This window comes from Ptychodera flava, chromosome 1 (assembly GCF_041260155.1).
Source record: "Ptychodera flava strain L36383 chromosome 1, AS_Pfla_20210202, whole genome shotgun sequence".
Taxonomy (NCBI): domain Eukaryota; kingdom Metazoa; phylum Hemichordata; class Enteropneusta; family Ptychoderidae; genus Ptychodera; species Ptychodera flava.
Genome location: NC_091928.1, coordinates 1562028 through 1584823, shown reverse-complemented (window position 1 = coordinate 1584823; position 22796 = coordinate 1562028). Strand labels below are relative to the sequence as shown.

At 37.5% G+C, this 22796-nt stretch overlaps 1 protein-coding gene across 1 annotated transcript; it reads right to left on the bottom strand.

Moving 5' to 3' along the window:
• Positions 1 to 532: 532 nt before the first annotated feature.
• LOC139116622 (uridine 5'-monophosphate synthase-like) lies at positions 533 to 22703 on the bottom strand. Its single transcript, XM_070679607.1, has 10 exons — positions 22509 to 22703; positions 18463 to 18723; positions 16588 to 16691; positions 13808 to 13955; positions 12958 to 13089; positions 7582 to 7715; positions 5786 to 6000; positions 3068 to 3166; positions 2371 to 2483; positions 533 to 825 (listed from the first exon to the last, which is right to left on the bottom strand). Exons 1-10 carry the CDS (start codon positions 22644 to 22646, stop codon positions 739 to 741), a joined length of 1431 nt encoding a protein of 476 aa, XP_070535708.1. The 5' UTR covers positions 22647 to 22703; the 3' UTR covers positions 533 to 738.
• Between the last annotated feature and the right edge of the window lie 93 nt (positions 22704 to 22796).

Genomic DNA, 22796 nt, shown 5'->3' with positions numbered 1-22796 from the left:
CATAAGCAAATGTCGACAAAAAAATTAGCCAGAAAAGCTTGACAAAAAGAAAAGGTGGGAGAGTGATGAGTGGTTTCAGAGAAAAAAATTTTTTGACTAAAAACTGAAAAAATTACCCCAAAAATAGAAACGTGCAAATTTCATCCAAAATTTTAAACACCTAATTTAGAATACCTAAAGGAACCTGCACACCAAGTTTCAACCCTATCTGACCAACGGTAGTGCAGAGTTTTAGCACTTTGCAGGGTTTTTCCTTTTTTCCCCTCATTTGCATATTTTTGACACTGGCAAGTTCATTTGAAGAAATTCACATCTCCACCCCTAGGTGCACCTGTACACCAAATACTAAGACAGTAGGTGCTGCGGTTTAGGTGTTTTTGATGTGGAAAGACATACATACATACGTACATACATACGTACATACATACATACATACCGGTACATGCAAATTGGATGCAAATGAACTGATTCAGCTTATAGGATAACCTCACATTGGTATACCAAATGTGAGCTAAAAACAAAGAGCAATAAATCTGTTGCCATGACATCTTTATTTCATTTTTATGATCAAAGCAAACTGCATTTTTATCATCACAAACTGATTAAACAGAATTCAAAAAACGTATGAAGTCTGTGAAGAGCACTGTGACAATAGACTAACTGAACTTTGTTCAGATCAATCTCCACAACTCTTACTTCTTAATGGCAGTGAATTGCTTTCATATTTGCATTGTTTTACTAGATTGTAAAATCCACACTTTGCTTCAAGTAGGCTTGGTATCCAGCTTCTTGGTAAGTTTTAGCAGCCATACATGGATCATCCGCCTGCTCAAAGAAAAAAACAAAAACAAAAACCAAACTGCTCAATCATCATATTTAATATTGCAAGCTCAAATTTTTTTACTATTTATATTCATTTCTTTTAAATGACAGTATTGTTTGAAGTAAATGAAGTTTGGAGTACACGCTTTGAGAATTGTACATGGAAATTTACCATTCCCTTCAAAAATAGCAACAAAAGCACCATGCTCCTACTTGACCAGCCATAGATACAAACATCAACACAAACATACATGACATATCTATCCAATTTCAGAACCCTGGTTTGGCAACATAAAACTGGGAATACACGGGGGAAAGCTTTTGTAATCATGCAACTTAATGCTTTCAGCCACACACATTTAATTCATCCTGGTTTATGCACATTTATTGAACATCATTCTGTACCTTAAATGACTTCTAAAATACCATTTATTTCAAATAAGAAATACTAGAAGACAAAATACACTGACAAGATTTGATTCATCCTTCCAACGGAAAAAAGCCCCTCCTATTCAGTATTCTTTACTCGTTTTCAAAATCAAACTGCTTATACAATACCTTGATAAACAATGATGGTCTGTTGAAATTATAGATTGAATTCTTTCTTGAAAAAAGGAGAAAATTTAGACCAAAGTCGTCATGTACCAAGCTGATGGGCTTCAACTAACATAGTCTCAATGTGTATTTGTTGCATGTAACCCAACACAATCAACATTTCCATGATCATACGGTCAGTGTCAACATAGCAGTGAACTTTATTGTCTTCAAATGTCAAGATACTTCAAAGATGAAAACAAATAATTCCTTTAAATGATGAAATTGCATGTTTCAAGAAAAAAAAACAAAAGCTGTGACAAAGAACAGAAATTGGATATGGCGGTGACATCAAGACAAGATCACAGAAATTGGATATGGCGATGATATCAAGACAAGATCACAGAAAATACTGGAAAGAAAAAGTTTTTATTGTTGTTCTTAAATAGGAACATAAATGTTGCATATTTTAACATCTTTTATAGGTATCTTTCATCCACAGAGTATTTTATCCCATTAAAAATAGTTCACTACACCTTCCTGACACTTAAACACACTCTTCACAACTACCATACTTATGATGAAATCACTTTGAAGCACAGCTGAGTGAAGATGTCTTCCAAATTCATAGTTGGTCCAGTGGCCACAATTTCACTCATATGCTTGTTCAAGTCACACTTTTGTTGATTTCTGAATTCCTCATTTGACCTAAACTAAGGTAGGCCCTGTATCTGGATGTACAGCATTTTCAACCACTCCACCCCCTCTAAAAATAGGGAAATTGGGCAGTTATGCTTGGATAAATACAGTATAGTACATCTGTACATACATAAATGCATTTATACACACTTGAAAACATACATAAATGCATTTATACACACTTGAAAACATACATACACACATACATACATTTAACGAAGACACAGACACTCATTACAGACACTCATTACAATAGCTTTCATTGCTGCATTGGAGCTAAAACTCTAGGTAACTACAAAGAAATGACAGACAAACCTTATAAATTCCTCTGCCAACTATAATGATGTCATTTCCTCTTTTTGTTATGACTTCTTCTGGAGTTAAATACTGCTGACCTAGGGAGTCACTTCCACTTGATAATTGAACACCTAGAATTAAATGATGACAATACTCATGAAAAATATCATTTCTGATGGTATCTTCACTGAGCATCACAGTAACTGTTGCTATTACCGGTATATATTGACATCAACAAATATGTACGGATCTAGAAAATTTAGAGTTTCCGTATGTGACCTTGGGGGCTTGGCTTTTACTGTTGTGCAACTGAACTGGCTGAGAAGCATGCACTTTCTACATATGAACATAGCTGACTGTGAACTTAAATTTATTTACAAATTTGCAGAACCTTATCTTTGACGATAAACATAAAGTGGCTGTAGGAGAAGTTTACAAAAAAGTGAGAGAATTCCTGTCTTCTCAAAGGATTCAGACTGCCAGAACTATGTAAAAATATCAGTTTCTACTGTGTAAATATATCCACTTCAGGATTTTTTTGGTGATTATACATCAATGTAATGCTACACTTTACTACATTGATGGGAGTTGAAATGATAATAGTTGTCAAGCCACAGAGAACAATATAAACTTTTGTAAAAAGAGAGTTATGCCTGAGCACTTTGTAGAGACTAAACATTCAGGGATTAAGACTAATCTGACTTGGTTTTCTTACCTGGTGTCATATGTATGAATCTTGGATCCTTTGTAAGTCGAGATGTACAGATAAATCCCATGACATAGTCAGCATTATCTTCAGCCATTTTGATGGAGGCTAAAATAAACACAAGAAACAAATGTGTATAACGCATGACAAACAATGAACTGTGATTCAAATGTGAACGCGAGACTTATCCTTGTATTCTAAGTTAGCTGTAACTGTCACACTGCAAGCAAACCATAACTGTCACACTGCACGCAAACCATTAATGTCACACTGCAAGCAAACCATTACTGTCACACTGCAAGCAAACCATTACTGTCACACTGCAAGCAAACCATTACTGTCACACTGCAAGCAAACCATTACTGTCACACTGCAAGCAAACCATTACTGTCACACTGCAAGCAAACCATAACTGTCACACTGCAAGCAAACCATTACTGTCACACTGCAAGCAAACCATAACTGTCACACTGCAAGCAAACCATAACTGTCACACTGCACGCAAACCATTACTGTCACACTGCAAGCAAACCATTACTGTCACACTGCAAGCAAACCATTACTGTCACACTGCACGCAAACCATAACTGTCACACTGCAAGCAAACCATAACTTACTGTCACACTGCAAGCAAACCATTACTGTCACACTGCAAGCAAACCTAACTTACTGTCACACTGCAAGCAAACCAAACTTACTGTCACACTGCAAGCAAACCATAACTGTCTCACTGCAAGCAAACCATTACTGTCACACTGCAAGCAAACCTAACTTACTGTCACACTGCAAGCAAACCTAACTTACTGTCACACTGCAAGCAAACCTAACTTACTGTCACACTGCAAGCAAACCATAACTGTCACACTGCAAGCAAACCATAACTGTCACACTGCAAGCAAACCATAACTGTCACACTGCACGCAAACCATTACTGTCACACTGCAAGCAAACCTAACTTACTGTCACACTGCAAGCAAACCTAACTTACTGTCACACAGCAAGCAAACCATAACTGTCACACTGCAAGCAAACCATAACTGTCACACTGCAAGCAAACCATAACTGTCAAAGTGCAAGCTACATGTAGCTGTGACCATGCACTGCAAGTTAGCAACAACTGTCAAACTGCAAGCTGGATGTGACTAAACACTGCAGCCTAGACAGTCATGACTCACACTTCAACCTAATTATGACGATTGGACTGTCACACTACAATCTAGTCATGACTGTTGCACTGCCACACTATAACCTAGCCGTGACCTTCACACAGCAAGACAGTCACACTTCAAGCTAGTCTGGCTGTAACACTATAAGCTAGTCTAGCTGTAACACTACAAGCTGGTCGTGACAGTCACATTGTGATCTAGTCTGACTGTCACACTACAAAGCTTCTCATGAAGCTCCACAAAGCTGGCAGAAAAAATTCTTAATTCCGTAGAACCAAAAATGGCAAAAAGCTCAAGGCAACACATAGGGATTTACTTTATCATCTGTCTCTTGAGGGTAACTTACGCATTACAGTAATTTAGTCATAGCCTTTCATGACATCTATAAATACATATGGTGGCACATTGATTCAAAATGACTCCTCAAAGTTGCAGTTGTTGCCATGTGTTTCTGAGTTTTATCATATACCCATGCCCATATTGCTTCATCCTGGTGACATTCACCGTAAAATATCAGCCGTGATATTTCACAGTGAACGTCGACATATGCATGATAAACGTCATGGGTTTTGGAGCTCTCCTGAACTACATTAGCAGTTTGTTGGTAAACAACGTAAACAAACAAAATGGCTGCCGCTCCTGGCCTGCGAAGCGATGTCGCCGACGTAAAAAATTGAAGGGCTTGGAGGAACGCGGGTATTTCTGGTTGACAAATACGGAAATAACATGTTGAGTCTTGTAATGTTTTCCCATGATTTTCCTGTTAAAGTTCTCATATTATTTTGGCCAAGCTCTGGCAAACATTCCGACGTTCGCACATTGCCGGCACTGTGCACAGTCTACCCCGAACAGGTAGTGAGCGCGTGGCGTGACAACAATGTCACGCGCATGATGACTGTTGACATGGCAACTCTCAGGGTGAACACACAAAATGGCAGCCACTTTCCGCGCAAGCTCTGTGCCGCACGACGATCGAGCATGATCAATCATGATAGATTTAAAGCTGAGGACAGTTTTTGATCGGTTAAAATTGTAGTAGCATATTGCACCTTTAATAAAATGTTCCTCCTGTATGATGATTTTTGAGTCCCGGTGTCTGGGACTTGCAGCAATGTCTCGCGTGATGTTGACTTCATCGAAGACTTTATGAATGAAGCCTGTTCACATAAATATTCCGATATTTATGCGCAAGGCGTAATAAAGTAAAGCCTCAAATTTTGAGGTTTTTCGTACAATTGGTAAAGTTATGGGCATGGGTATATGATAAATCTGTTATTACCAGATATCACCTGTTCCTTGTGTCGTACAAGCATTCGTGTCATTTGTGCTGCGTCAGACACTCGACTTCGTCTTGTGTCTGACGCAGCACAAATGACACTCATGCTGACACGACACAGGAACAGGCGATATTGGGTAATAACCTCTAATTATATGGAGCATGGGATGTTATATTTATCATTTTGTATTTGGACCTTCACGCTGTCAATCAAATCAAGTCTTGTAAATTATTCAGACAACAGCAGCTGTGTGTGCCTGTCACAGATATGGATTTCCTAACCACCTTTTGTATAACTTCCTGTCGCCAAGTTTCCCTGTGGACTCATTTCTGCAACCAGTAAACATCCTCTTTCCTTTGGAAGACCAATTTCTTTAAGTCCTCGAACAACTCCATCACCTGGTACTGTGTGTGCGTTAGTGATATCAGCCCATTCACTTATCTTGTATATACCATTACTGTACTGGTGTTTGACGGTGTTGCCGATGTCTGCAAACTTTCTATAACAGATCATATAAGGTATGTTGTCATATGATAGCTTTCTTCCAGTAATTTTTACATCAATAATCTTATCCCGTTTCAGTGATTTAACTGCCACTGATATTATTGTAAGGTCATCTCATACAACAAATCACCTCTCCTAATTGTTAAAGGGGCAAACTAGCATTTCTTGAGTTGGTACAACTACTGTTCAAAGAACAATAGTATATAATTCTCACCTTGCAAACCTTTGTTTTCCATTGCATTTTGAATCAATTGAAACAGATTGTTTTTTGTGAAGTGCACGGTAAATGTCATCATTATCAAGTTATACATGAGAGATAGAAATTATACTTTTCAATCAAGACCATTGAAAAAGATGTCCTTCTCCAAACTGCCTTGTCTCAATTGTATATGATGTGTTGAACTTCAAACCAGCTTGTGATCATCAGGGTTTCCGTTACAATTTCAAAACTTGTGTAAGATTTTACGCAACTGGGTTTTTATTTGCGTAAGATGTATCAAAAATGCGTATGGTAGCAATCGGTATCGATGTGAGTTGGCAAGCCTTTTCTGTAGAACTTTGGAGGGGTTTCTTTTAATGCGCATGCTCTATTAACAAAAAACATTAACCTGGGGGGGTTCAAAGTATATGTAGCTGAACGCTTGCAATGCTGCAATGAATGTCTCGTATATGATTATTGAGCAGCCTATGACTTTATGTTCAAAGAAAATACTTTCTGACTACGAAATTAGTGTTTTCAAAGGGCAAACAGAAAGCAGATACTGATCAAAGTCCAGCGGAACCTCTCAAGAATGTATCCCGACAGAGTCTAAATCGTCACCCGTGAACACTTTCAAAACAACATACGACGTAATGACCATTAACTCTATTGTGTTACCGACAAGGTAGACTCAATCGATTCTCTAATTTTTTGTATCTGTAGTGTCATTGTCTGTACAGAAATGATTGACATGATGCTTTGTGATGATGAAATACAATGTTGCATAAAGAGTTGCGGTCTGCTAAAGTCTGAAATGTTGCAATATCATGCACTTGCAAGCAGGTGCATATGTTCTATTTTTGTCCTGCATTGAACCACATTCAGGCAATGTAGTGTGGGCCAAGTACGTCCGTATCATGGGGCGGCATTTCTCAATGCGTATTAGTTTACGCAGTCATGATCTTTTTTGCGTATTTCAGAACAATTTTGCGTAAAATACGCAGGATTTTGCGTTAACAGAAACATTGGATCATTGGGCTTGTGGTGACTTTGAAGGATAGAAAGCTCTTCATACGCACAGTTTACATGATGCCCGATAACTTTTCTATAAACAAGTGTTACTCAGCACATTCATATCCGAGTAGGCCATGTAGTTGGCATATTCAAGTCCAAGTAGGCTGTACACTCGGCATATACAAGTCCGAGTATGCAGTTTTACTCAGTATACACACGTTGGACAGTTGGAGTACTTGGCTCAGTAAGTAACATATTGGACTTGCCAGTGACTTGTCCAACACATCTCTCATTGAGCTGTCATCCATACAAGGCTGTATACTCTGTGCAATGGGCTTACCTGTCTCAGTAGTCATTGCTTACCTATCTTCAAAAATCAGAAAGTTGTGTTTCTCTGCCAATTGCTGAAGCAATTTGATAAAGCCTTCATGAAAATCTTCCAAAATATCAACGTGGGTTTTAAGAATACAAATATTTTCACCAATAAGGTCTGCCAGCTGTAGAATGGTTTAAAAGGAGAAAATTTGTTTGACGTACCGTAGATTAAATTTGCATTGACATTTGTGACTGAAAACATAAAACAGTAGATTTGTATCTTCCACAGGAGTTGTTATATACCATTGGCATAGACTTTTAGCATAGACTGTTAGCATTGACTGTTAGCATAGACTGTTTGCATGGACTGATAGCATAGACATGGCATGCATTGTTTGCATAGATTGTTGGTATATAGAAGTATCTCAAACCATACACTCTGATTTCCAAAACTGAGTCAGACTTGCATATGCCAAGTATAACTGCTTACTTGGACTTGTATACACTGAGTAATATCAGGCTGGTAATATGTACCTATAAATGCATAAGAACCAAGCAAGACCCGATCTTTAGAAACAAAGTTTACTGCTCAATACATCAAAAAAATCTGCTCTTATAGCAGAAAAGTATTTTATTTTCACTATGTCTAGTAATCTGTTGCACAATATGTAAACAAGCAGAAGAAAGCTGCTGCCATGGCAGCAAAATTTTTAGGAGGATTTCAGTTGTCCTGAGTTATCAGGAGTATTGTCGGAACACTCCATGCATTCCTCTGAATATCATTGAGACATAACATTGACATGTAAAGCCTGTAAACTTGAGGCAAGCCCAGCCAGTTACTGAGTTAGATATCGCTTAATTGTTCCATTATTAAAATCAATGACATGACATCACAGGTCAGGTCAGGTCATTCAATATCTCAAGTGGTTACTGGACTCATACCATAGACAAGCAAACTGTGCTAAGTTTAATTAAAAGATTATTAGTCTAATTATTTTATCAAGACATAAATATACCTACAAAGTTTAGGTAAGTCTATCATGGCCCAGCCACGTTAGAATATTAAATGATCTAAAATCAACAGCATGACATCACAGGTGAGGTTATTTAAAAATCGCGTCTACGTTTTGATGACTAACAGTTATGAAACATTCTTGTGCCCAATTGAAGTCATCTGGTAATAGCTCATTAATAGAGTAGGTGCAAGATCAAATTAGGATCTAATCCAATAATAAAAAAGGTCTGTGTTTAACAAAAATAGCGCCAATGGCACTTGATCACAACTGGCACATTGTGAAACTACTCTATCTCTGGGTGCACCTGTACATGAAATACTGAATGGGTAGGTGCTGCGGGTTTGGAGTTTGTCAGTAAATCCACACAGAAAACAAAGTCCCGAAGTAGCGAATTCCAGCCATTTTCAAACCACACTGTTTGTCAGTGGGGTAAGCAATATTCGCAAAAATCACATTTCCAGGCTAATAGACTATGTTTTACGAAATCACACGTCCTTATTACAAAATAAAACGATCTTTGTCTTTAAATCAATGCGCCAGTAAACAGGTCCAGCAGCTAGTTATGTCATCAAGTCTGTAATGTTAAGGTGGTTGGAAAGGCTAGAGCATCAGTTATAAATTTCAACAAAACTATTAAAACATAAAAGTAGTCAACATTCTCTGTGGAATAAAAAAAACTAGACATTTGGGCACAAAGGCATTGCAGAGTTATAGCCTGTTAAAACTTCTGAAAAACTGACCAAATAAGAAGAAGTTGGGGAGTCCTTAGTGTATTAACTATGGTAGAGGTCCCCTAGCTTTTAATAAAATGTTTGAAAAGGGAAAGTCATTATTTGCTGTTTTTCAGGAAAGTTTGACAAGGCAGTGCTGGCATTCAGAGTGAGTGACTGCTATTGTAAATGCATTTTTAGATTCTTTGAGTGTCAAAGAGGTGTCAAAAGTGAGATTAACAAAACAAAACTGCTCTATGACTTCAAAAGAGGGGTGCAAATATGGCTTGTTTTCAACATTTTTGACAGAATAACAGTTTTCCTACATAATTTTATACCAATTTAATCCAACTTTGAAATGAGATATGGACATGGAATTTTTACAGCCTATTAACAAGGTTACAGATAAGATTTGTACGGCACAATTTTCCTGTATTTGAAGTACTTTTTGAAAATTCACATTTTGAAATTTGAAAGAATTTTTAATAAATTTTTGATATATAAACCCATGTAAAATCATAAAAGCAAATTTTATTTACAAATCCTGCCGTACAAATCTTACAATAAATAGTGTCAACATATTTATAACTAATTTGGTAATATTAATACTATCCAATTATTATTATATTCAAATATGTAAAAAAAATATGAAAAATTAAATTTTAATATTTACTGGTGTCATATTTCAAAATCATGGCTGCAAATATACAATTTTTTTATTCTTTGGAGAAAATATTAACTAAGGGAGTTATCCTGAAAATTTGAACTAAATATCTTGATTCTAACACTTGAAACTTGACATTAACTCTGAGAAAAGAATTGGTGCAAAAATAGCCTTTCCAACCACCTTAAGGGTCATAACAAATGTGAGAAATCTAAAACATTAAATATGTTGTTTTTTATCAATTTTATTACCAAAAGCGCATGAAAATCTCTGATACTTTGAATCAGCCATCCTGCATATTTGTAACATTCATCAAAACCTCATTTCTGTTCCACAACTCATTAAATAGTCCACAATGCAGGATTGGTGTACATTCCAAAACTACATATATGAAAGACCCCTAAAATCAATTAGTTAAAGGGGGGTTAGAAATTTCCCAAAACTATCTAACTGCTGCTCCGTTTGGCTCCATTTTTCTGAATCGGAACCTTGGAATTAGTCTGAATATCTCTACCAAATATCAATGCAGTCTGTTCAGCAGTTTTTGACTTTTTGTCGTTTACGGAAAATGGACACTGTCCACCACCGGTTGAAGCTAACCCTATATCACAACTTCCAGATGTGATAATGACCTATGGTCATTATGTTAAAAAATACCGCCAATGGCGCTTGGACATAATGACCGCCTAGTATTATCGGCATTTATCAACAACCACACTCACTGTGAATTAGACAGACCACGAAGTCAATGAGCAACATATAGCTGAAAGACTATTTTTCACATTGCGATTTTAAGCTCATTTTTATGAGAAAAGAGACATGTATATGTATATGGAGAAAAAGCAGAAGACATATTTGTAAATTGTTTGTTAAGTGACAATCATATATGCATCTCTTGAAATTTTGTAGTTATAAGGTATAACAGTAGTGTAAGAATAATGAGGTATGAATAAGTTAGTAAAGCTAAGTTGACAGTAATTAAGATTACAAAATTATACACTTAAGCTGGGGAAATCTGATTGAAATAAATGTTGAAAAGTAGCAAAGTCATGGTCATCTTTTGTCTAATACCTTGTGTAAGTTCATGAACTTTACATAAATCTTGCTATGGATTTGTTGCTAATGGGCAATAACTGTGTTTCAGATCATTTGAGAGCAATCTATCCATGACAGGTTTAAATTGTAATATACTTCTATTTAAAGGAGAGAAACTTCTCAAATAATTTTTTTCCCTGTAATTTGCTGTGAGAACACATGGACAGATGCTCAGGACTCTATGCTGGTGCTACCTTGATAACTAACCTACAACTTGTAACGTCATTGTCTAACCTGTTCACCCCAATTTCCTGTAGACAGGTCCACACTCTCCATTGATAACAATTGGTTTGGGCCATACCATTGTAGTGAAAGACTGTAACATGTGAGGTTGTGGATACTTAATCTCTGGAATGTCAAAGTCTGTATATTGACTCCAGGATATTTACTTAACAAATGCCTAGGGTCATCTCAAAAGCGAGAATCTAAACTATGAAATATGTTTTTTTTAATGCTTTTGATGCCCAAAAGACCATAGAAATCTCTTATACTTCGAATCAGCCATCCTGCATATTTCTAACATTCATCAAAACCTCATTTCTGTTCAACAAATCATAAAACAGTCCACAATGCAGGATTGGTGTACATTCCAAAACTACATATATGAAAGACCCCTAAAATCAATTAGATAAAAAGGGGGGTTAGAAATTTCCCAAAACTATCTAACCGGCGCTCCGTTTGGCTCCATTTTTCGGAATTGGAACCTTGGAACCAGTCTATGTATCGGTATCAAATATCAACGCAGTCTGTTCAGCAGTTTTTGACTTTTTGTCGTTTACGGAAATGGACGACATCAAACACCGGTTGAAACCACCTCTATATCACAACTTCCAGTTGTGATAAAAAGGAAAGACAAATTTATAATTTGCTACACCCGACAATGACTTGAGTGTGTTGTACAAGACACAGAGATCAGAGCTGAATGAAAGTTTTGCATTCACTGTTTGCGCATTATATCACAAAATTGAGGATTTTCTCGTGCTTTTCCATCACTGCTTTTCTATAAACAAGTGTTACTTAACGTATCCAAGTCCAAGTAGACCATGTAGTTGGTGCATTCAAGTCCAAGTAGGCCGTATACTCGGCATATACATGTCTGAGTAAGCAGTTTTACTCGGTGTACACAAGTTGGAGTACTCGGAGTTCAAGTCCGACTCTGTTTTGCAACTCAGAGTATGCTGTTGAAGGCACTCTTATATACCTCACTGTTAGTATAGAAATTGACAAGAATCATTGGCATAGACCTTAGCATATGCTATTCGCATAGACTGTTGGTATAGACTGTTGGCATGGACCATTAGCACAGACGTTCAGTATATATAGTCAGGATGAAGTGTTAGCATAGGCTGTTAGATTAGACCATTGGCATGGATTGTAGCAGGAACTACTTTCAATGAAATTGATTATTAATCATCATTAATGTGTGATTGCAAACTAGTGCCATGAAAACTCATCAGAACACCACAAATTTTAAAAACTGCAACACAGTCATGTAAAAGTGAAAAGTACCAAAAGTAGTATCATAGCATGTCATGGACGTTGAAATGGTTATATACATATAAAGTGACTTGACAATTGTGATGTTCTCACATAATTCATTGATCAGAAAGTGTATATTCTTAAGAGTGTCTGACTCTGGTTTGTTCTGATTATTTTTTTAGCAGCGGCAAATGCTCATGAAAACTAAAATAACCAAGATGTTCACATATCTAGGTTTAATAGATTACTTGACTTTTTAAAGAGATAAACACAGTGGTGTTCATGTACATGTATGTTGAAATGTGTACACCACTGAAGTACAACATTACGGTATTGCCAAAGATTACTATTGAACAAATGTAGAAATAAACAGAGCTTTGCTTCAACAAAATTTGGGCATGGTTCCACACAAAGGGGTCAGTGAATAGTTATCTAAATTAATGAAATAAATTGGACTTACCTGCAGTACTTCTTCACACTTTGTAACATCTGCAGAAAAACACAGGTTGGTTTGTTTGCTCTCCATTATATTCAACAGTTGCTTGGCAACCGGATGAGAACATAGTGCAGCCCTGTCATGATAACGTAAAGTCTGATACAAAAAAGGCAGTGTCAATTACACTGGGCTCCCATGTTTTTGATCACAATTTACTGATATTAATATAACCTCCATCTGTAACTAACAATGTAAGATTCACACTGGTCGGTATTTACGACTGAACCTTGGTTGTATTAGAAGGTACAAGTTCTGAATATCCCTCTTGGGCAAAGTCAAACTACATGTATTGGTGATTTCAGTAACTCAGAACAAATAAATGTGAAAAAATCCTAGGAATTCGAAAGCTGCACATTAAAATTGGAAGCCATAAATAGGTGATATCTTGAAAGACATTTTTCAATAATTGTTTCACAATTGGTTGACACAAGTCTAACATCTGAAAAAGAATTTAATCAATGCCTTTTCTTTTGGAGATTACAATCTACAAGGTTAAATATCCTAACATGCATACAGCATCCAAATTAATGCTCATTAGCATAAGAAGTATGAAATGTTGATGTCTTTGCATTCCTTAACATATCTTTTCTTGCATGTTCCTGCCAGATCTGGCATCCTGATGTTTCACTCTTTGTGGCCCACTTAGTGCACTGGACAAAATATGGCCAACTTCATGCAATGGTCGACGGAAGGTTCTGGCTTTGGCAAGCCAGACGAATGATTGCATAAACATTTTCTAGCTTGCAAAAAGTTTAGAATGAAACAGCCGTATTGAAACACTTTAAGATTGAAAATTGAATCATGGGTAATTTACCTGTTTACTGCCTTTCTCTTCTTGATCTTCAGTGACATCAATTTGGAATGTATTGTCTGCAATGAACTGATGAACTTTTTCAACAGTATTACTATCTAGCTTGTTGTGTTTCTCCAATATTTTCAGGATGTCTGACATGCCGCTGACACTAAAAATACAAATTAAATTTTTTTCAAGTTTCAAAAGACAGCTTTATGGTTGTCTTTTGACCTTTCTGACATTAAGGTCACAGTATACTCATGTTCTGCCAGCAATAAAGCATGACATCATCAAAATGGGCGAAACCATCAGCCTAATATATGCAAATTTCCATTACAATTCTAGCAAGTGTCAAAAGTGTTAAACACAAGGCTATTGTCAAGGATCCATTTTCAAGATAACATATGCAAGTTCATGCCTTGAACTTCATTAGTGTTTACATTCCCACTACAAATTTGTTTTGTAAAGTCAACAAGGCTGGCTGCACTCGTCAAGTGGTTGTGATTAACATAACCACTTGATGAGTGCAGTCAGCCTTGTTGACTATAGTCAACTATAGTCAACTATAGTTGACTATATCCAGCCTTGTTTTGTACCACAGTCAACAAGGCTGGCTGCACTTGACAAATGGTTATGTTTAAAGGCACTTTTGGCGATCCCTGGGATCACCTTTGTTCTAGTACATGAGAAGATTATGGAGGTGTGACAGCCTTTTGTTTTCCATTGAAATTGTAATCTAGTAAGTAAATTTTCTGATGAGACAGTCTATTGCAAACACAGGCCTTTAACATTCGTCAAGTGGTTGTATAAAAGGCATGGTTCAAGCGTCAGATTGTCTTGCCAGGAAATTTACTCACTAGATTACAATTTAAATGGAAAACAAAAGGCTATGACACCTTCATAATCCTCTTACAGACTAGAACAAACTCGATCCCTGGGATTGATTCCCTACCTTTAACACAACCCTTTGTAGAGTGTAGCCTGCCTTGTTGACTGTACAAAACATTTGTAGTGGGAATGTAAACAGGTTTATACTTGTAAAAATAGTAGTTCATCTAGTGCTGCTTTGGTATTGAGCATTTGGCTCCATGTGATCTTGAACCTGAAATATATGTGTGTGTGTGTGTGTGTGTGTGTGTGAGTGTATGTGTGTGTGTGTGTAACCTATCGATAGATAGATATCAAACTGTGTTTCCTCTGCCACTCTCAAATTCGTAAAATTACTAATTTTTTAGATGATTTACTAATTTTTTTCATTGTTTATTCGTACATATACGAATGCAAGGAAGCAGATAGTTGATTGAGAGCTGAAGGCCCCTAAACCTCAAAATAGTTCTGTCTAAGCACATGTTGTACTTTATTTGAATTTGATTGAATGATATTCCGTATTCGAACGGTTAAGTTTACTTATGAATTTCAAAATTTACTAAAAGTTTCAATACCCAATTCGTAAATTTACTAAAAAATTTCAGAAGCCATAGGAAACACAGTCAAATCAATAGACTCTTTCCTCAATGTCACCGGAAGTTTGCAGTTTGCTTGTGCATGCGTAATTATGTGCACGTCGGAAGTTTGACCTGGTTCCGCTGCAGTCAAAGTCAAGCCTCTAGAACTTCATCGAAAGGGTTATTGTTTGTTAAGTCTACTTCTGTATTTCTGGATGATTTTTGCCGTTTCATGGAAATACTAGCCCCTTTAAGGCGAGCGAGAAAGTCATCACTCTAATTATGTTAAGTTTAGGTCATACAGCTTGTAAAACTGCCATTTCTAATATCAGACAAAATAAAAGCGGCCAATTGTGTTATCTGCATCATGTCGATCTGCTTCACTTTGATGACCACATTTACTTGCCAGTATGTATATGTACTTGCCACCCAGGTTGGGTATTTCAGCAACTTGGTCTAAAATTGAGGTGTTAATTGAACTGTAAACCAGGGTATAAAATGGGTCTATTTTTGAGTGCCAATTCGTAACAAGTAAGAACAAATTTCAACCCTCCGTTCCTGTCTTGCTGGCACCAAGACTGGCTCTTAGCTGCAGTCCATGATAATTGATATCTTTTCTGTGGTAGTGGAACCATGAAAGCCACAAAGAGACCCTCCTAGCTTTAGCCAAATAAGATGTCGACTTGGTTCTAAAACACTGTGTCAATGATTACCAAAACTCCACATATTGAAAATTTTACACCAATAGAAAACATCCAAACAAAGTGGCTCTACTACAAGCATTTATAATGACACAGCTCGGACATGGCCACATGAGATAGTGTTTTATGGACGAATGGCTTGATTTCAAGTGGTTAGGAATTTAAAAAAAGGCAGTCAGACTGAGAATTCATTTTGTATTTCCAGAAATTTTATAGGAAAATCATGGCTTGACCAGCAGCAACATGTGGCTAGATGTTCAATTCTAAATTTGTTTCTGTTTCATGACCGTCTTCTTCCGAAGCTGATGCTGATCGCCCATCCGATCCTACTGTCTATGTCTAACCTATGGCCTATAATACCCTCATGATGAGGTCATGTTTGTTGCCGTCAACCTTACGTCTTCAGATTTAAGAATTTCCTTTAGTTTTTTTACAGTCTTCTGAAGAACGCCGATTTCTGTCGTGTGGTCACAGCTAGCCATTGGACATCTAGGATGTTTACAATGTCAGGGCGACTTCTGCCGCGGAATGAGGTCAAATTAACCATGCTAATGATATGCTAACATAACTTCTGGTTAAATGAGGAAAAGGTCTATTCATGCATCTATGAACCAATCAATGCCAAACTTGATGTATTAGCATATTAATGACTTACCAGTGTAATTTGATTCCTTTTTGTTCAAGTCTCTGCTTACCACCTTGTTGTCGATCCAACAAAACAACCGCATCTGTCACATTGATACCAACTCCGGCCAGAGACTATACGACAAGAATGATGGACATATTTGACAAATTTAAAATCAATAGCACACAGTATGCCATTGGGATGGATGTAGCTAAAGGCTGACATAAGGAAAGATGTAAATGTATACTTTAGCTGATGTGAACTTCATGTCTAGGATGATGTCAGCCATTGGTTGATATGAACTACAGGCTGATTTGAGCTAGAGGATCATTTCAGCTACAGGCTGATATGAACTACAGGCTGATATGAACTACAGGCTGATATGAACTACAGGCTGATTTGAGCTACAGGCTGATTTGAGCTACAGGCTGATTTGAGCTACAGGCTGATTTGAACTAAAGACTGATTTGAGCTACAGGCTGATATGAACTACAGGCTGATATGAACTACAGGCTGATATGAACTACAGGCTGATTTGAGCTAGAGGATGATTTCAGCTACAGGCTGATATGAACTACAGGCTGATTTGAACTAAAGACTGATTTGAGCTACAGGCTGATATGAACTACAGGCTGATATGAACTACAGGCTGATATGAACTACAGGCTGATTTGAGCTAGAGGATGATTTCAGCTACAGGCTGATATGAACTACAGGCTGATTTGAACTAAAGACTGATTTGAGCTACAGGCTGATATGAACTACAGGCTGATATGACCTACAGGCTGATTTGAGCTACAGGCTGATATGAAGTACAGGCTGATATGAACTACAGGCTGATTTGAGCTACAGGCTGATTTGAGCTACAGGCTGATATGAACTACAGGCTGATTTGAGCTACAGGCTGATTTGAGCTACAGGCTGATTTGAGCTAGAGGATCATTTCAGCTACAGGCTGATATGAACTACAGGCTGATTTGAACTAAAGACTGATTTGAGCTACAGGCTGATATGAAGTACAGGCTGATATGAACTACAGGCTGATTTGAGCTACAGGCTGATATGAAGTACAGGCTGATATGAAGTACAGGCTGATATGAACTACAGGCTGATATGAACTACAGGCTGATATGAGCTACAGGCTGATTTGAGCTACAGGCTGATTTGAGCTACAGGCTGATTTGAGCTACAGACTGATTTGAGCTACAGGCTGATATGAACTACAGGCTGATTTGAACTACAGGCTGATTTGAACTACAGGTTGATATGAACTACTGGCTCATATGAACTACAGGCTGATATAAAATATATCCTGATATCAGTTATAGGCTGATATGAACTATTGACTGACATGAACTGTCGGTTGATTTGAACTACAGACTGATAAGAAATCAGGCTGTCAGTTACAAGCTGACATGAAATATATCCTGATGTCAATTACTGGCTGATGTGAACTTCATGTATGGGATGATGTCAGCTATAGGTTGATGTTAACTGCAGATTGATTTGAGCTACAGGCTGATATTAACTACATGCTGAGACAAAATACAGGCTGATATGAAAATTTATCCTGATGTCCATTACAGGATTATGTGAACTAAAGGCTGCTGTGTGTAACAGGTTGATACAAACTATGGTTTTATGTAAGTTACACTTATAGGCTTTGTAGTTTTTTTTTATATTTGTACTTGTGTTTTTTTTTTGTTTTCAAGCTGGTGCTGTTATATGATTTTCTTTTGTCTATTCAACCTCCATGAAAAGAGATGTTTCACCTATGGAGTTATCAAGTTTAAATAAAGATTAATAATAATAGTAATAATAGGCTGATATGAAGTGAAGGCTGACAGGAGTTACAAGCTAATGTTGTCACAAGATGATATGAATTAATGGCTGACATTAAATTACCTGTACAGTTTCCATAACACTTGATCCACTAGTGACAACATCTTCGACAACTAAACACTTTTCACCATTTTCAAAACTACCTTCAATCATTTTCTTTGTCCCATAGTCTTTTGCTTCTTTCCGTCTTATCAACATTGGGACATTATGCTTTGCAGACATCAGGGTTGCCAATGGCAACGCAGTGTATGGCACTCCACATATTCTTTGAAATTCAGCATCTGTTTTTGCAACAGTATCCCATAGAAACTCAGCAACTTCATTCTACATGATAGTGAGAATGTGGACCATTAAAATAACAATTTTTACTTGAACATGAACAAATTTCAATTAGGATGCCATGGATCATGGAGTTTGCTGCTTCCGCCATGCATGCACCTAAAATAAAGATTACACTGAATAGTTCTAGTTGATTGATTTCTTATTGTGCATAGACATATTGGTAGAAATAGAAATGGTAAATGTTCTGTGAAAAACTGCTGGTCTAATTTTGATAAAATTGTGCAGAAATTCCATCATCACATTCCTGCAGATTCATGTCATAGTTTCTCCCATGAATAGAGTAAGGGGCCAGATAATCATAGAACAGTGTAGTAAATAAATCCCAGTTCTTCAGTAATCTAGGATGTAAAATTATCCAGAATAATGGATGAAAGGAAGTTATGTCTAGAACAATGGATGAAATGAGGTCATTGTCTCAAGGGCCTGTAACTGGAACTTTTGATGATATTTTCCTCTATTTCTGTTCTTAATTTTAACCGCAGTTTCTTGTTTTACTTCCAAAAGAATGTTGATATACACAGCAATCAGCACAACAAATCAGCCTATGCATGTGTACACTGTATTATTTTTGTCAAAAAGTGAATTTTAGTCCGGAGTACAATTCAAATGTAACCAATAACAGTGCATTCCATACATACGGTATATGTGTTGACAAAATATAAATGTGTGTGTTGACAAAATTGTGCAGATAGTGTGAAAGTATCTGTTTTTGAATTATTTTCAGTGTTTCGATGACCAAATAGCAATAATTTGGCTATTGATTCACAGAAAATGATTGAATCATGGAAAATAATTATAAATATTAATGCAGTCTTTTCTATAGCCACACCCTACGTCACTTTGATCCTGGTGTAAATGTGTCGATTAATCTGAAGCAATTGCATCTCCCTGATAGAGTCCTAACTCAATTCCCTTTTTTGCTTACTAGAACACAGAACACAGAACCTGGAAGCCATTCATGACAGAGGAATGATCATTGTCTTTGCTTATATCTGTCACATAAAGGATTCAATAGAATATAATCTTGCATTTTGTCAATATTGCATGACAGATGCAGGAAGAGTTGGTTCAATGCAGGTTACAAACTTTTACAGAATTATAATACCCAAAATTACTTTTCCATCCTGCGAAATACACCATCTAAAGACCAGGTTAGTCGTTCTTATATCACATGTGGATGTATACTAGTGCTGTATTATGATTCATCAACATAAATGTTTGAAAGAAAATGCACCCCACCATGTGCAGTCAACAGTAAACTCAAATTCACCAAGTTTTAAAAGGTACCAGTATCAAGGTCAAATTCCTAACACAAACCTATGCCCTTCAAGCAGATTGAGCAAAATTCAACAGAATGGAGTGGCCCTATATTCAGTAGTCCTAGAGATAGATTGTACCTGCTTTGCTGTTGCCCTCATATATACTAACCATCTCAGTGTTAAAGGAGCAGGGCAATATTTGTGTTTGCTTTGTTGGGGCGTTTATTTTGCAAATGATTATCATAATCAACTTTGTTACCTTCTACTGATGCACAGCTTGTGTTTTTCTGGATACCTCTACCTATATTCCTCCAGAGTACTTTGCTTTGCTGAGCCCAAAATAAATAAATTGTGCTGTTCCCATTACATGGTTTTCAAAATCAGGGTAGGTAGGGATTTGTTCAAAATATTTTCATTTTTGAATATGCAGTTTTTAGGGGTTCAGGGCAATCAAACACTGGCCACATTTCTAGAAAAATATATCCTACATATAAAAGTATAAAGACATAAAATACATCCTTGTTCAAGCAAAAATTAAATGCGAGGTAACGAACGTGTGATTTATGGGTTTTTTTCTTTCTTTTTTTTACTTCTGTGTTTACATAGATCTAAAAAGTTTAGGGTTGGCAGGTAAAAAATAGGGTAGGTTGGGTTATCGGAACAACACAATTTTTTTTGGCCTGACCTAACTGTGATATTGCAGCGGCACTTGTGGCATCTATCGAACGCGCTCAGGTCAAGGGTCACCACCACAGTGCTGGCACTGTGGCAGTGACCCTTGACCCAAGCGCGTTCGATAGACGCCACAAGTGGAGGCATCATGGGCCAGTGGCTAGAGCAGTGGACTCACGATCACAGGATGGTGAGTTCGAGCCCCAGCAAGGCCATGGTGTTGTGTCCTTGAGCAAGGCACTTTATTCCTCACTGCTTCTCCCCACCCAGGAGTGATGGGTACCTGGTAGGACAGTGGTTATAATGTGTGCGTTTAGCTCTGCTGCGCTTATTGGCTGCACATGTGAGCGGTTGTTTGCTCCCCAGGGAGTGGTATCATATTAGGTCCAGTGACCAGGGGTAATAATAATTGTAAAGCGTCTTGAGCACATGTACTTGTGGATATGTGCGCTATATATGAACCCATTATTATTATTATTATTATGTGCCGCTGCGATAGGGCTGACCAAAATTGAAGCCGTTTCCAGGCTTTACTTGTTTGACTTCTATGTCAAGTACATCAAAGTGAAGCAGCTATTTTTCTACCTGAACAGAGGGTGCTCCTATCTAACAGAAGGGAATTCCACAGTGTATGGGAAGACTCAGTGTACCAGCCAATGATGGTGGTACCATGCACCTTCCCCCGACATGAACATGACATTCAATGCAGATTTTAAACATTTAACTCAAGGGTCAAGCAAGCCATTGCCATAATACTGGTTCAAAAATGAAATCAAATCAAAACTATCCTGTTTTCGATTGTACGAACAAGGTTTCCATGACAACCAACTGATGGGGTTCAAAGGGAGGAGTCGTCGGAACTGCGCTTGTTGTATGGAATACATACAGCGTACCAACACTGTATCCAAGGTATAATGGCTATCAGTGAAAGTTAAAACATCTTTGTCATAATCCTGATAATGTACATCGTAAAATTCATATAATGTAGTAGCATGAAGGTCTTTTGGTACCTCCATGGTTGTAGCTATGTTGATGTGATGCATGTAATGTCGTGCGTGAAATACATTGCTCGCAAACAAGAGACTCGCACAGGTGCAGTTCCGACGACCCCTCCCTTTAATTGAGAACTGTGATGCGTGTGAGTGATTGACTACATTCTACCTGACTGCATCATCTGATCTAGCTGCAAAATTGTAGCGCTACGGTGAGGCGGACGGTGATTTTTGGTTTTTGCGACTTCGCTCACCAGTAGCACTACAATGCCGATGGCCCTGTGGAGTATAAAATAAGCGCATCCCACTGGACTAAGCATGTTGATGTGAAATGCTACATATTTACTGCATTTGGTCGTACCGATTTATCACTACAGAAGACTAAACATTATACTACCCTTATACCTTGTCGTTTATGGGGTTTCGAATTTGTTCAACGTTCCATAAACATTGAGCGTGGGGCATCCGTGTTTCTGGGAGCCGCAATTACCGGAAGTTGGTAATGGCTGCTCCCAGAAATGTTTTCGGAAAGCGATCGACGTGTTTGAACAAATTGCAAACTCCATAAACGACACGGTCAAGGTTATGGTGTAGTATGTAGTGTTTAGTCTTCAGTAGTGATAAATCGGTAAGACAAAATGCAGTAAATATGCATTTCACATCAACACGCCTAGTCCAGCGGGATGCGCTTATTTTATACTACACAGGGCCGTCGGCATTGTAACGCTACTGGTGAGCGAAGTCGCAAAAACCAAAAATCACCGACCGCCTCACCGTAGCGCAACAATGTTGCAGCTACATCTGAACATGTGATCAGTCTGCAGAAGTCATAATAAGCATATACCATTAAGCCAGGATATGAAACGATAACGCGAAGGTCAAAATAGACGGGAGATTGTATACCACTCTTCAGAGTAAAAGATCCAAACTTCACTGCTTGGATTTGGAAGAGCTGCAGGATTAAATCTTCTAAGGTCCGCATATTAAATGTAGTGTTGGTCTCACAAATGAGTTATTCGAGGTTACAGGTCAAAGGTTAAATTTGTCTGTCAGTTGATAGTTTCCTCAAAATTCGCAGTGCATCCCTGCCGCCACTCGTCACATATGCATGTACGTACAGCATGCATGTCCA